Raw genomic sequence first — 15,123 nt, forward strand, 5'->3', positions numbered from 1 at the left:
GAATTTCAATAGATACCAGGTGCCTCTGCAACATTCTGAATGTTATCGTTCGCGTTGAAAAAGTGATATCCAGAAAACGCCTCCTGTCGCGTCCATTTTAATCCGTTCTACGAACCGACTGCGTTTTCGGTCATACATTTTTTTTTCTTTTTTTTTCCCCCTCTCTCTCTTTATATATATATATATTTCATTTCATTTCTTTTTCTCTCCGTTTTTCCCCCTCCTTTTTTTTTCGTGTACCGATGCACGTACACGAGCGGCACAACACGACTTAGTAATCTTAATTAATGTTCGCGAAACGTGGGGGAAAAACGAAAGAGTGGAGAGAAAAAAAAAATTGGTATAATTCGCTTCTACAGCATCAACTATTCCGCCTCGTCTCGGATTTTCATCCACTTTTTTCCTTTTTCTTCGTTTTCTTCTTTTATTAAAGAAGAGGATTATCTCCCATCCTTGACACGGTTAGCTTCTTTTCGCGTCGCGTTATTACGCCATTAAGTTTGTACAGTCGTGAAAAGCCGGCGGTTCAGACACACGCGTAATTGCAATTTCCCTCGCCGCACAACAGGCCGCATGTTGTTTCAGATAAGTCTTGAATAATTAACGGTGCGCCACCGGGTTGACTAAATCATAGGAAATTTCGCTTCGCGAACGATAACACATCGTTCAATGGAGAAGATAAAATACGAGCGATAATGTTTGACGAACGGTTTGAAATCATGTTTCTCCTGCTCTCTCTCTCTCTCTTTCGTTCTCTTTAATATCTAACCGCGTAATCTATTTTATCCGAGTATGCAAATGAAAACTGCCCCTCGATGCTAACAACGCCAACACAGTATACGTTGACTCCGCGTATCTGATCGAGCATTCCTTCCTCGCAAACCTCTACCTTACATTAATTTTCTAATACTCGTTTAATCAATTTCTACCTTTCTTCATTCCCATATATTCCTTCTTCTATTCCCATACGCTCCACCACGTGTTATTAGTTCATATCCTTTCTTATCATTCATCACAGTCATCTCAAAATAATACTTTCTCTAAAAAAAAAAAAAGAGAAAAAGAACGAAACGAACGAAAATCGGATCGACATCGTTTCCTTAACCGTTGAAGCTAAGTTAAAGCTTCGAGCACGATTTCTCTTTTCTCGAAAACTCGAGTTAAAACTCGGTTGAATAATCGGGACGAGCGAAGCTGTCGGACGTCTTTTCCTACGAATCCAATTAGAACGTAATTGAAAGAGGAAGTTATGGACCGATCGGCGAAGAAGTCTGTGTTATCGCGAAGGAGGAGCCCCCCGCGCTCTTCCCATCTCTTCGAAGAATGCGTTGCGCACGATGGACGCAAGATAAATTGCCGGTTAAACCCTCGTCAACCCCGAATAACTTTTCCAACCATGAAATATTTCCTTATAAACGACAGAGATGCGTCTCACCCCTTGTTTCATCATTTCGCTCTTCTGTTCTTGGTAATCGTTGCAAAGTACGACTAAACTTGGATGATACGTAAACTCTAATACGTAATCGCGAATCTAACTTGTTGTCGCGTGTCTTTATAAACGACAAACATGCGTCTTATTGTTTCATCACTGTTCTTGGTAATCGTTGCAAACTTGGATGATCAGCTCTAACGCGTAATCGCGAATCAAACTTGTTGTCGCGTGAAAAAGTATCGAGAATGTCGAACAAAGTCTTACAAAATTTTATTTTCCTAACTAACTCTTCGATGGAAGGAATAAAAGTGACGTAGAAAATGAGCAAGGGTTACAACAACGAGAGAAATATGGAACGTGTCCGACAGAAATGTAGCTTTAATTGTATGGCTGTTCTACTGCGCGAGAGACAGGGCTTGAGTGGACGCGCCAGTTCTACCGCGAGTTTACAATTAATTGCAACGTACGATCGTTTTTAATCTCTGTGAAAAAAATGTGTTCTCTTCTCCATTTCAGGGAAGATGGAGGCTTGGTGTCTTGTTTACGAGATTGGTTTTCCTCGGGGAAAAAAAAATATCTCGAGATATTCGTTCCAAGGGGTTTTAACGGATGACACGCACCGGTGACACGCAAGCTTGTCGAGAGGAAATTGAAATAGCTACGTTCACGAGACGAGGTTTGCGAATACGAATAATGCGAGCATCAACGGATGACGTAGCTGATCGATCGGTAAAACGGCTGACTAATTTTTAATGAAACGAAACCGAATTCGGCGAGCGGAGATGGCGGACGACGGTGCACGTTAGTTGTTGTACGATAGTTTCGTTAATGGAAATGCCGGGGGAGATGGCACAGACAGGGTATAATCCTGTCAGCGAAAACTGGACTCGAATGTGGATATTAACGAACATCTCGTGAAAAGCTTTGCCACCGATGGCAAAATTATGGCTCGTTAAACGGAAATTCGTGCGCGATTAGATAGAGATCGACGAACGACACCGTGATTCCAATAATCCCATAATTCGTTCCGATCGACTAACTATAATAAAACGACGCAACAAATTTTACATAATTCGTGTGAAAATTATCTTGACACGATACTACTGAACGATCGTTTCTTGAAATTTACGAGATTCCAATTATTCCACCCGGATTTTTTCGTGAAAGTGAATTCGAATCGGTCGTCGTGAATAAACTTATCGAAAATATATACACGAATTTTTTTTTTTTTTTTTTACGAAGAGTGGAAATGCATCCTTAATAATTGTTTTTTTTTTAAATGCGATTCTGTGAAATAGAACGAAACATTGAATATGTAAAATATTCAGACGCGTCGCACTATTTTTCTCGAAAAAATATATTCTCAAGCAAGATCATAGAACCGGAATTTTTATTTTACTTCTTCAAACAAAATTTCTGCCAAAAATATTCGAATTGGATGAATTTGCCTACAAGACCGTTCTCGAATTACTTTTAATCACTGCACGTAATTATCGTCGTCTTGACGTTTCTTCTTCTCTTTTAGAATTTAAACATCGCGTTATTCTTTTAATTAACAAAATCCTTTAAAAAACCAAAGGATTGCCGTTTAACTCGTAAAAAGAATCCCTACAAGCAATCAAATACCGGGGGGGCGCGAGGAGGGCTCAACAGTTTAGGGATTGATCGATAATTAATGCGAGCCAGGCGCGAATTACCGCCGCGGAGAGGAGGAAACGTACGAGTCGTTTAGTACGTTTAGTGTTGCAGTTTCGCCTCGCAGCCGGAACTAACGATCGCAAAGTTGCAAGAGTAACGAGACGCTGTTCCGGACGTGATGTAAGAAAGTTACCATTCTGGGATATAGCCTCGAAAAACACTCGCCTACTCGTGGAGAAAAGGAAGAAAGGAGGGAAGAAAGAAAGGGTACAAGGAAAGAGCGAAGAAAACGAGGCAAGAAGAGGGGCAAAAAGAAAGTAGAATTACAACGGTAACAAAGGATATCTCTCCAATTGTGGATCTAAACCAGAAAAAACTCGGCGAAACCAGCATGGTTTTTGGTAAGAAGATTTCCACTCATGTCGTTAATTTTCTTTTCTATTTGCCCGGTAAAGCGGTTCGCCGTGGCTATCCTCGCGGGGAACAGGGTAACGTCAAAGGGGGAAACGGTGTTATTGCATTGCGGCCGGTAAAGAAGCGAACCACCACCGACCAAAGGAAGGGAAAAAAAAAAAAACGAAATTATCGGCCCAACCAGTCCCGTACGATTTATCCCGGAAGAACGCGACCCCGGAAACCCCAGAGACGCGTTCCCCGCGTTCCTTCACCGACAATATTCGCGCGAAATTCGTTTTAACCGCATCAAAGGGGACACGACCGCCCTACTCTCCCTCTAAATTCGACTTAAAACGAAACCGCCCCTCCTCTCGTTTCCTATGATTCAGATACGCTTCGATCGTTCCGCAATCATTCCAAGATTAAAAAGAACTAGGAGAAGAAGAAGAAGAAGAAGAAGAGGGGGGAGAACGATTCTATAATGCGTAATAACGTACGAACGAAGGATCGTTTCGACGGTTGAAATACGGAGATAACCAGATTAAGAGATAACGCCGAAAACATTGACTCACTCGTTTATTTTGATCCCGCGTACGTTTTCTTATCTCTAAGAAAGAAACACTTGCCCCAATTCGCGGAAAACTGCGTAAATATATATTTCGTGAACGTCTCTTTCCTTCGAAATTAATAAAAACTACGAGGAGAAGAGAAAATCGAGAAAGAAGAAGAGGAGGAAACTTTTTTGGAGGACAACTCAACTAACTCGCGTATACAAGGAAACACGACTTTTAAATTGCATTCACTCGTGCAAAATCGAATTAAAGAGGGAACCGACAACAAGAGAGAAAGAGAAGCACGGATGCCTCTTTACCGAATCGGACAGGGTTGGAGGATACCACCAAACCGAGCCCCGTAGTAATTCTGTCGTGTTTCCTTTTGCCTCGCTCGTCGCCGGTGAGGAGCGGGCAAACCGTCGTACAACCGAGCCTAGCAATAAATTCCTCCACCGTCATTAAACCCGTTAAATGCAGGCAAATATTAGTGTACGCCACCCTCCCCGCGCGTTTCTTCGCCGCGAATACGCGAAAGGAAGGTAACCACCTCTCTCGTTGGTGTATGTACTCACGTTGAATCGCAGTTGGAGAGTGTTCGTGCACCCGGAGAAGCTACTCGAGCCGGCTGCTGCTGGTCGTGCCTCCTTTCGATCCATCGCGTGCGCCCCTTACAAGCCGACTAAACGATTCTACTTGTTTTTCCTTTTCCCCTCCACGCGCGCTCGTCGTTCGTTCGTCGTTTCCGCGAACAGACAACGATCCCCTTTTGTTTATTTACACGGCACACGTCTCGTTCCTTCTCCGTATATATTCGTACGTATACGTGTGTGTATTGCGTATAACAGTGGTCGCGGCTCGCCCATTCAGGAGACGACACGCGCTGCACTCGTGTTGCTGCTGCACTCTCGCGTTGCAGGCACGCGCGACATTACGATATTTCGAATTTATCGCGCGATGAGAACGGTTCTCGGTTGCGGCACCGTTGCTATCGTAAATAGCACGTGGAATACCGTTGGAACAACAATCCTGTTCTCCGCGGGTGTAATGCGGGGTAATGGAGCGGGGAGAGGTCTGCATTCGTCGAGATCGATTGATAAAAATCGGTGTGGGTGGATAATTTTATATTTGGTTTTGCGCGACAAAATTTTTCCTTTTCCCTTTTTTCCCTGAATTTCGTGAAGGGATTTTTATTTTTTAAAAAATAAAGTTACGTTGAATAATGTTATGTTATGAGGAAAATCTGATTCGATGAATTTGTAGAAGAGATATTTGTATTGTCGGTGTTAATAAAAGATCTAGTAACATTATCAAAAACGCGTTAAATAAAATTTCTTAATTCAAATTATTGGTATTAAAGTTGCATGCAAGAATCTTCAGAATGTTCAAATTGACAAATATTATTTATCGGTTCGTTTGATATTATGAATGGTTTAACGTAATTTTGTCTGAAATGAATCATTTTATACGCGTAATTATTTGTATATTGAAAAGTTGATAGTTTCTAAGAATTTCCAATTTCTAGTTTCTTTCGCAAAATAATAATCTATTATTAAAATACAGCGAATCGCAGCAAAATTTCAACACCATCCACGATACATTTTATTAATTTTCTAATTTCGTTTCATTCGTCGTACATTCGAATTTACATTCGATTAAATATCAGAGGAGTATGATAACGCATCAGAGGAATATTAGAACAAAGAAATTCCCCCTTTCGAGAGGGGAACTCGAAATGACGAGATGTCAAACCGGTTGACTGTCGACCGGTCAAACTGCATGGGTCTCTGCGGAATCGGTTGAGGCGACGGATAATGCGGCTTGCCGCGATGTCAAAACTCCTAAATGAACAGTGACAAGACGCGCACAGAGGGGTGGAAAATTTGGAACGGTTTAAACGGTGGATTACTAATCGATGCAACCGAATTCAATCCGAAATTTCTTCCTCGATAATCAAAGACAACGTGCGAATCTGCTCGTAGAATCGAGATTGCGTAAAATGAATATTAATTTAATTATTCGAAAATCGTTTCTAATCCAACGATTCGGCCGAACAATAATTGCGACGATATTGCGGATAAATTATTCTATATATATATATATAGATTATATCCCGAATCCAGTTTCGGGTTACATCATTATCGGATCGAATCGTTATCGATCACCCCCTTTAAACGAAATCCCCTGTCGGGCGAAAGGTTCGAAACTAAATCCGACGATTAATACGCAGGGAAGAAATGATAATACGAACACGAGCGATCGAATCGAAATTAAACGCATAATATCGCAAGAGGAATACGATAAAATATTCAAGGATATGATGAAATAAAATTTTAAACAAACGCTCGATGAAATGAATCAACGCGGCGACCGTTTAATTCCGTCTAATTTATTCCATTAAGTATCGTGAAAATACGAATTCCCTATTCATTATTCACGAATTAATCGAAGAAGCGGAAATATGGATCACATCGAAATCCCGTCGAACGAAATTACGGGGCGTGCGTAGGTAGAGAATTCGATTAAAAGAGAATTCGAAATCTTTCTTCCCCCTTTCGATCGAAACTGTTTCTTGTCCACGATGGAAGTGGGCCGAGAAGGACCTCGTTTCACCGCATCCTTTCACGAAGCAGAAGAAGCACGACCGCGAAGGAGGAAGCCACGAAGGAGAGGAGGAAGCGGCGAGCCGGCCACCAGAGGCTGTATCGATTTTCGTTTCATTTCGCTGCTCGCATTCGTTGGGGAAATTTCATTGGCCGGCCCTCTCTCGTCAAAATCACATTATCACGCGAGTTCACGCGGTTATAACTAAGCTGGATACACGCGTTTTCGTTGAATTCCGTGAGAAACGCAGCACGAGACGTCGGAGAGGTTCGTTAGCGATTCCAAAATTAGCGCGCCAACTTCGGTTTCGCCCGACAATTACCGAATACGCGAATTCCTCATTAACGCAAGCGTAACGAACTTGCCGATGCGAAACAGCATTTCGCCAGCATTTCTTTCTTCACGACGTATTTACACGCGTTTTCGGCGCTTAAAGAAGGCGAAAAAGAACACGGTTCAACGATTTATCCATTCGACGAACGGTCAATTTGATATTGTCTTGAATTATTTCGATACCTCGTCGAATTAATTAAGTAGACTCGAGTATTTATCCACCGTTAAAAAGAAAATCTTCGAATCGCACACGAAATTTCGATGAATTACGATCCTCTCTCTCTCTCTTTATATGGCCACTCACCACGTCGAAATGTAAACGCTTTTACGTTTATTAACAGCGAAGGTAGCACGAGAGTGTGAAGGTAGCACGAACGTGATCAATTTATAGAGAAAACGCGGGAAAGTTCACAGATCGAAGAGGAACAGATTGTCGAAGAAAGATCTTACTCGAAGATGTAAGAGAATTGCGAGGGAGAAAGGGGGAAAGGAGACGTAGAATTAGAAAGAAATATACTAAAGAAATATCTAAAGTTTGGTCGGTTAACAAAACATAGCTGCATGATTTTCCGGCGCGAGTATTTCGATGGAGGCACGCCGAGAAACTGACTGAAATTCGCAGCTTCATGGGTATCCGTGGTAGCTAGGGAACGGTATTATATAGATATATATATATATATATGTATATACCATTCTCTCTCCTCCTGGCTTATGGGGTATAAAGCCTACGGGGCACAAAATTCGCGTACAGAGGGTGCCGTTTAGTAAACGCTTTAAACCATGCCCAAAACAGACGTAGCAATTTCGTTAGCGAAGGATTGAAAATTTTATACGATAAAATTGACTTTGATTCTTTTTTAAAACGATTCTTTTTAAATGATTCCTCCGATTTTAGTTCTTTTTTTGTTCCTGTTCCTCTCCTCTCTCTCTTTTCAAGTAAAATTTTTGCGAAACGTGACAGAAAAAGTGGTTCGATTCGAAGCGCTCGAAAAGCGCTTTTGTTCCAATTATTTTTGTAAATTTATGCAACCGTGAATTTATTCTCGATCTCGATGTTTATTCGAAATATTTTTATAAATATCTTCAAATATGAAAGAACGTGATCACCATTTTCTCGTATCTTATATACGCGATACAATACACGCGATAAAAAATTCTAAAACTGAAAATTGAGCGCTTAAAGGATTAAATATTTCTATGAAATAAAACGAATTTATAGAATTAAATTAACCATCCTCAGAGAATCGTCAGTTCGAATCTCTCACTGGCGTGATACCTAATCGGATATCGAGGGGATAAAGAAGATACGCACTGCGCACACGCAACCATCCCTCCGCTATGATTGTCAAACGCTAAGACTGAATAATATCCTTTTCCAAATGTTATTCTGTAAAAGCTTAAAAAAAACGAAAAAAAAAAAAAAAAAAAAAAAAAAAAAAAGAATATATTCCGTACATACAAGGATAACGAATATTCTTTAAAATCAAATTTACAAGAATATTACGTAGAATTACAATTGAAGGATATCACAGCCTTATATTACATTATTATTATCGATGAATACATTCCACCTCGAACGAGTCGTCAAATTTCATTCGAGCGGAGACCGGAGAGCAAAAACAGCGCGAAAACACGGTGAAGGAGCGACAGAAATAAAAATTCTGGACGCGTTGAATAATGCAAGAGGCGGGAGGAGCATCAACTTTTTTCCGCGATGCGCGTTTCAAAGTTAGACCGAGAACAGTTCAATTTATGGTGGGATGTTTGATTTACACGCGAAACAATTAGAACAACCATTTCGCTCAAAATGGATTTTACCGCGTCTGCCGCGATGCGAAATTTTAATTACGATAACAGGAGGGATTCGCGTTTATCTATTCGAGACCGCTTTTCGACCCGGTAAAATTCAGCTTCGATTTCGAATTACAATCGTACCGAATTAATCGAATCTCTCGTTGAAATTTGACGCCAACTTTCAATTTTATCGTCCACCCATCCATAGAAATTAATATTGGACAGAAAAGATATAAAAAAAAAAAGGATGAAAGAACGACACGATTAAAAAAAATAGGATGATGATGAAATTAATATCACGAAGCGAGAAACGTCGTATCTTCCTTGTCCCAACGAATAATCGGTCTAAGATCGAGAATAATCACCGACGTTGGATCGTTTGGAACAGCCAACCTGTCGTCTCGTGAAAGAATCAAGAAAAAAAAAAAAAAAAAGCTCGCGAATTCTCCGCTCGTAATCGGTAAAAGAAACGTTGAACGAGGAGGAGGAAGAGGCAGCAATTAAATAAGCCGTTGTGCAACAGCCGGGGTGAAGTCGAGAACTTGGTTGGAGACTACGCGTGACGCGCGTAGAAGTGTTTCCGTTAAAGGCAACAACCGTCGTTTCCTTTCCCCTTCCCTTTCGAATCGAAATAATTCGAGAGCAATTTCAATTTGGCGAGCTTCGCCGGCTCGCGGAGACACTAATTACGAAAATCGGTGGAGGAAGTTGGCCGGGGAGAAAGTTCGTCAAAACTTGACGTAATTAGATACCGGACCGTGCCACCCTCTTTAAGGGAATTTCGCCAAGGGAAAGGAGTGGAAAGGAAAACGACCATCTTGTAATATCGGATATGGAGGGAGGTGGTGTACTTCCTCGCTATCCTCGTTTGGAATCGGGGGAGAGCACGGGTTATATCACGGGTTATATTACCGGAAATAGTGCTCTCTCGAACGTAGGAGAGGCAGAGAGGTGAAAGTAATAATCTTTGCAATTTGTATTGGGGCGTGGATGAAAGGATTTCATTGTGTGTAAACTCGATGAGATCGCGTGAAGATAATTAGGAGATAACGATGATCGTTAACAAATCAAGGCGGGTCTGTAAATATCCGTTGTAATATTCATACACGCGATACACCGGCGGTATACGACGATAATTCACAGTTTTGCCGCGGAGATCGATTTAATATTCAATTACCCGTTAAAATTACAACGGCCGATTCTGACAAATTCGTTCGCGTTCCCTCGAATTTTAATGCTTTCGAATTTCCCCGTGTTCCCGGCCAAAAGTAGGACAGCCGCGTTGGCCCAAGTTTGATGAATCGTCACACGAAACTTGCGTGGAAAATCAACGCGGATTATCAAGCTTCCTACTCTGACGATAGTTTTTAGAGCCTTAAAGTAAAATTTAAAATACGCATTCGAGTTATTACGTTCGTCCAACATCTCTATCTCAAAAGATTACACATATTAAAAACATATACGTACGATATTATGTTCTCAACTCGTGCGTAGTTACAGGATTTTAATTCCTGTAATCAGCAGTGTTCAAAGAAATCCTGATATCCCCCTCCCTATGCATTATGGAAAACCACCGTCTCAACCTTCCCCTGTCTCTTCCTTCCTCTTGCGCTCTCGATGCCTCTTTCATTTCTCCATATCTTTTGCTCCGGCTTCCCGTTGTTATCGGAAATCAATAACAACACCGCCGTAACAAACCCATTGTTTTCCACCGCCCTTGTGAAATCGCGTTCCGAAAACTCCCTTTCCTTTCGAGCTTTTTTAACGAGCAAGGTGGCCACCGTACGATCTCGTCGGCTAAATTGGCTATCGTTGATCGAAGACAGGATTCTTTTATTCCGCGTGCAAAAGTAATCTCGGTGGAGAGGTGAGCTTCCTCCTTTTTTCTTTTCTCCTACTTCCTTTTTTTCCCTCGATCTCGAACGAAAAAAAGGAAGCAAAAATTTTGAAATATCAATCGTTTCCCCCGATTTTTCGAATTGGAAGGAAAAGTGGTCGAGGGGGATGAAGGGAGAGGGACAGAGAAAGTTTTCATTCCGATACGAGCGAGGGAAGGGCGGTGAAAGGGCCGCCGATAAGTCTCAATTAATTCCTTCGTCCGTAGTTTTATCGAATCGCCATTCTCCGCTGTTGGGTGAAAAGATTATGGCCGATCGTCGATATTGTTCAAAGAAGACTTTATTATTCTATACTTTATATTATTGCATCCTTTCACCGCCCCGACGATACTCTCGTTGTCGAGACGATCAATGGCGAACAAATAAATAGAACTCGTGGAAAGGGGATAAGTCGACTCCACGCTCGAAGGGAAATTTACGTTGGAGATGCGGGAGCTGGCTCGACATAAAGCGGGGAGAAATGGAATCTATAACTTCTCTTTGCTTAAGCTGCCCCGGTTTTTTTAAAACTCGAAGTGAAGGGAGTGAAGGACACTTGTGTGTTTTGAGAGACCAATTATTATAGGAATCGTACTTATTTAACCGTAAGAATAAAATTACGAGAACACTGGCGAAGGATACTTTATCGGAATTATACCGTCTAAAAGAAAAAAAAAAGCGTACCTTCGTGACCGTTATTCGAATATTTAATCTTACTGAAACGGTATAAAAATAAAATGCGAAGATAAGAAGAAATTGCCTGGAACGAGAATATAAACGGGAAACGAATATATTATTTCGGGGTAAGCAAAAAGAAGAGAGAAAAATTAATGGGCGGGAGGGGGACGGAAACGAGGAGTAGAAAATCGGCGGACGAGTGATCAATAGTCTGAGCATAACTATTGCGCGTGAAGCAACAATGTATCGTCGACGCACAGAGAGGAAGGCGTGGCAGCGTTCATTGGACCCTTAATGCCAATGCCAATGTCAGGGTTTTCCCGGTCAGTAACCCAGAAACCACCCCCACTTTTCTCCATCCCCGGAAAACCGAGAAAGCGCCATCGCCGTTTCCAACGATCGAAACGTTCCCTCGACCGACGAACTATGCTAAGCTGATAACGCAGAGAGGCTTGTTTTACCCTCCAACATACGGGGATGACGAAGTAACGTCGACCCTCGTGGATATTGCAGATCGTGGCATTGCCGACCTGCGTACTTTTAGTTCCCTGTATTCCTGATGTTAAACGCGCGTTTGATAACGTTGAATGAAGATAAGGAAGAAAAGTGGTTGGAAAATGTTGAAGAAAGAAATGTTTAAAGAAATTTCGATATGAAAATTCCATGTCTTCGAGGAGAAACATCGTTGTTCGAGATTCGCATCGAGATGAATGAAACGAAAAAAAAAAAAAAAAATCAAGCCATAAAGCCATAGGATGGTTACCATCGAGGATGCAATAACGAATAAATTTGTTCTCGTGGACGGAACAGTGATAATCCGCTTACCATTTGTTTATCGAGCGCCTCCATAATTTCGCCGACATCGCCGACCACCACAGCTTGTTTCCGTAACATCTCTTCTTCCACAGCTAGCCAGTCGCGTATCTGAAAGAGAAATGCAACGACGTGTATATCGAGCTGAAACTTTTTTTGAAAAGAGAGAGAATTATTTGAAAATTTAGATATCGTCGGATAAAAGTGTTGACCGTTCGAAGAGCGATGAGATAGAAACGGAAAGAAGTCATCGATCAGAGGGGCGGGATAGAAGCGAATCGAGTATTTACAACCGGAAATTAGATGGGAGCGGCTGCTCGTAAGTGGCTCGTGTCCCGATATCAGAGAAGGGACAAGGGAAAATGTACCGATACACGGTTATTATAACGCGAAAACATTACTCGCGCCACCATCCATTGTCTTCGGGGCATTGTTCTCGTAATTACCAAGCATTGTCCCCGGTAACGAGATTATCGTGGCAGAACGAAAATTTCACCGCGAATATCTACATTTCAATGGCAAGGAACAATAGTTTCTTTTTCTTCTTCTTCTTCTTCTTCTTAGTTAGAGCCGAGGTACGTACGCGTAATTAAATATCAAGGATACCTCGGTTAAGAATCGGTTAATTACCGTCTCATCAGGCAATCATTGGTGTAGAAATACTACGATTCGACGACACGGTGGAATCAACTGGATTGGATGGACGAACCATCATTCAATAGATATAGAAAACCACGACAAACTATATGCTTCCGCAAACGAATAAATAATTGAACTTTTGCGTTCAACCTCGAAAGATGTTGATTCAATCTGCGCCATTCGATATTTGGAAAACTTTTGGATTGGACGAGCTCGGACAAACCTATCCGCAGAATTCTTTAAGGAAAGATCAATGGACAATTGGTACTACCCTTTTAAACGATACGAGTGGAACGGACGGATAATTAACGAGTCGATTATTGGATTTATTCAAATCAATACCAGGTGATGTGGGTTAAACGAGATAGAATATGATAAAATTTTCCTTCCGTGCTTTATCTTCCGATATATAATTAATTCGATTCTTCTTCTTTCGAATCTCTGTTAAAAAAAAAAAAAGAGAGAGAGACACGGTTCACGTAAAGCTTTTCAACTAAACAGGCTACGAACGATGATAATCTAGTTCGGATGCCGATTAACGCGACCAGGAAACGGATGCTTGAACGCGACCAATGACTACTACCAACTTTACTTTACGAGTGGCGAGCGTGCAAGTTTGGCGGGTAGGTCAATAAATCGCGAAAGAGATAAGCCGGGAATGCTACAGGAAATTAAGGTCTCGCTCGACATTTTCCACCCCTTCGAAGTAGTCTCCCCTCGAAACTTCGAGTCTGAGCCAATGTCCTTCCTCTCTCTCTCTCTCTTTCTCTCTTTCTCTCTCTCCTTATGCCTTCGCATAAAGCCGACCTGATTAAGCGCGCGTTGTCGAACAACGATCATATCTCTCGCGTCGTGGTTTTCTTCACGGCGGATGTATTTTTTTTTTCCCCCTCCCTCCTTTCTCTCTTTCTTTCCTCCCTTCTTGAAAAGCCTCGACGAGAGAAGCCTCGATGAAAATGAAAGGCCTAGACGTCGTCTCTCCCTATCCTCCCCACCCCCGACACCAATCCCAGGGGAGGACGCCGCGAAGGGAGGACGGTGGAATATATGTATACGGAATGGAAAATATTCCTGCGAGTCCTCCTCCGTATATATGCCAGCAGAGTTTTCACGCGACAGTAGCTTTGATATTTGACCCGTTGAAAAATGCACCGGGGAGTCTTGTGATTATCGTCACGTGGTGGAGGAATTTTAAGGTGAATGCAGAATTGAGAAGACGACGCGGTTACGATTGACGTTGAAACGTGAAACGGGTAAGAAAGAGGTAAGAAGTCGAGATTGACAAATTGCTGGCAAATATTTGTACCGAATATTCCTCTCTCTCTCTCTCTCTCTCTCTCTCTCTCTCTCTCTTTTTTATATTAATTTGAAACTGTTCTTCATCGTACGGTTTACCCTCGATTTGCTCTTCCTCTCGTGTACCGATGCTTTAAAAAAAAAAAAAATATTTTCGTAAAGCTGGAGAAACAAAGCGACGCGAATTGTGGAACAAGTGAAATTTCAAATGAAATTCGTTTATATAGGAGAACGGAAGAATGGAAGCGTGTGTAAAATCGTCCGTTTCGTTCGTTCGATCGTAAAAATATGGATATACGTGTGTGTATATGTACGTGCACAGGAGGACGCGACACGTATTTTCAGGAGAATTTATCCACGAGAAGGAGAAGGAGAACGAGCCCTCTCAGAAATCGAATCACGGAAACTTAATTAAAAATATTGGAAGGCGAACGACCATCGTCAGCCCGGGCTGACCTATATCGCGCCTCTTCCACTTGTTCCATCGTGTCACTCAAAATAAACGAGCCGCTTAATTTGAAATATAAACGCAGCTGTGGCTGAGATCGATACAAGGTAGGCTCGGCAAATGATGAAAAATAGATGGAATCTATTCCGTGGCCGCCTCTTTCGATCGAGTTCCAATTTCTCGAAGCGAAAAAGAATTCCGAAATTATTTATGGAATTATCGATAAACGAGGGCAGAGAGAAAACAGTTCCAAAAATTTGAAGAAAATTGTTACGTTGGATAGGGCCGAAATTAATGGAAGAGATTAAAAAGACCGATCGTTAAATCTTCGGATATAATTCGGATAGAAATTCGACGAGCATTATTGGCCCGAGTAAATCGATATTAAATTTTTCGATTCGGAAACGCGGCTATTTTCGCTATTTTCGATCGAACAGGATCGATCCGCGTTTTGTCTCTGTTCCTTCTTTCATCGGAAACGGGTGAAACTTTCCGCATTAGCGGGCGTATATTTCTGCGTGAAAAGTTCAACGACTCTTCCTCCGACCACCGCCGCTCTCGTTCCATCCGTATCCGTTGTTTTACTCTCCGCTCGCGTCTTTCTCTCGTGGAAAAAAAAAATAC

The 15,123-nt window shown here is 41.8% G+C and overlaps 1 protein-coding gene across 8 annotated transcripts in view; it reads right to left on the reverse strand.

Moving 5' to 3' along the window:
- LOC100868461 (dystrophin) overlaps positions 1-15,123 on the reverse strand; it is a 410,667-nt gene that overhangs the window by 320,760 nt on the left and 74,784 nt on the right. For all 8 annotated transcript variants that reach the window (XM_086912122.1, XM_086912124.1, XM_086912121.1 and 5 more), the window contains one exon: positions 12,129-12,227. In XM_086912122.1, coding sequence (XP_086768248.1) covers positions 12,129-12,227 — 99 coding nt within the window. The remainder of the gene's footprint in view (positions 1-12,128; positions 12,228-15,123) is intronic.

This window comes from Apis florea, unplaced genomic scaffold (genome assembly GCF_048593485.1).
Source record: "Apis florea isolate Af1SG1 unplaced genomic scaffold, ASM4859348v1 contig_3367_pilon, whole genome shotgun sequence".
NCBI classification, from domain to species: domain Eukaryota; kingdom Metazoa; phylum Arthropoda; class Insecta; order Hymenoptera; family Apidae; genus Apis; species Apis florea.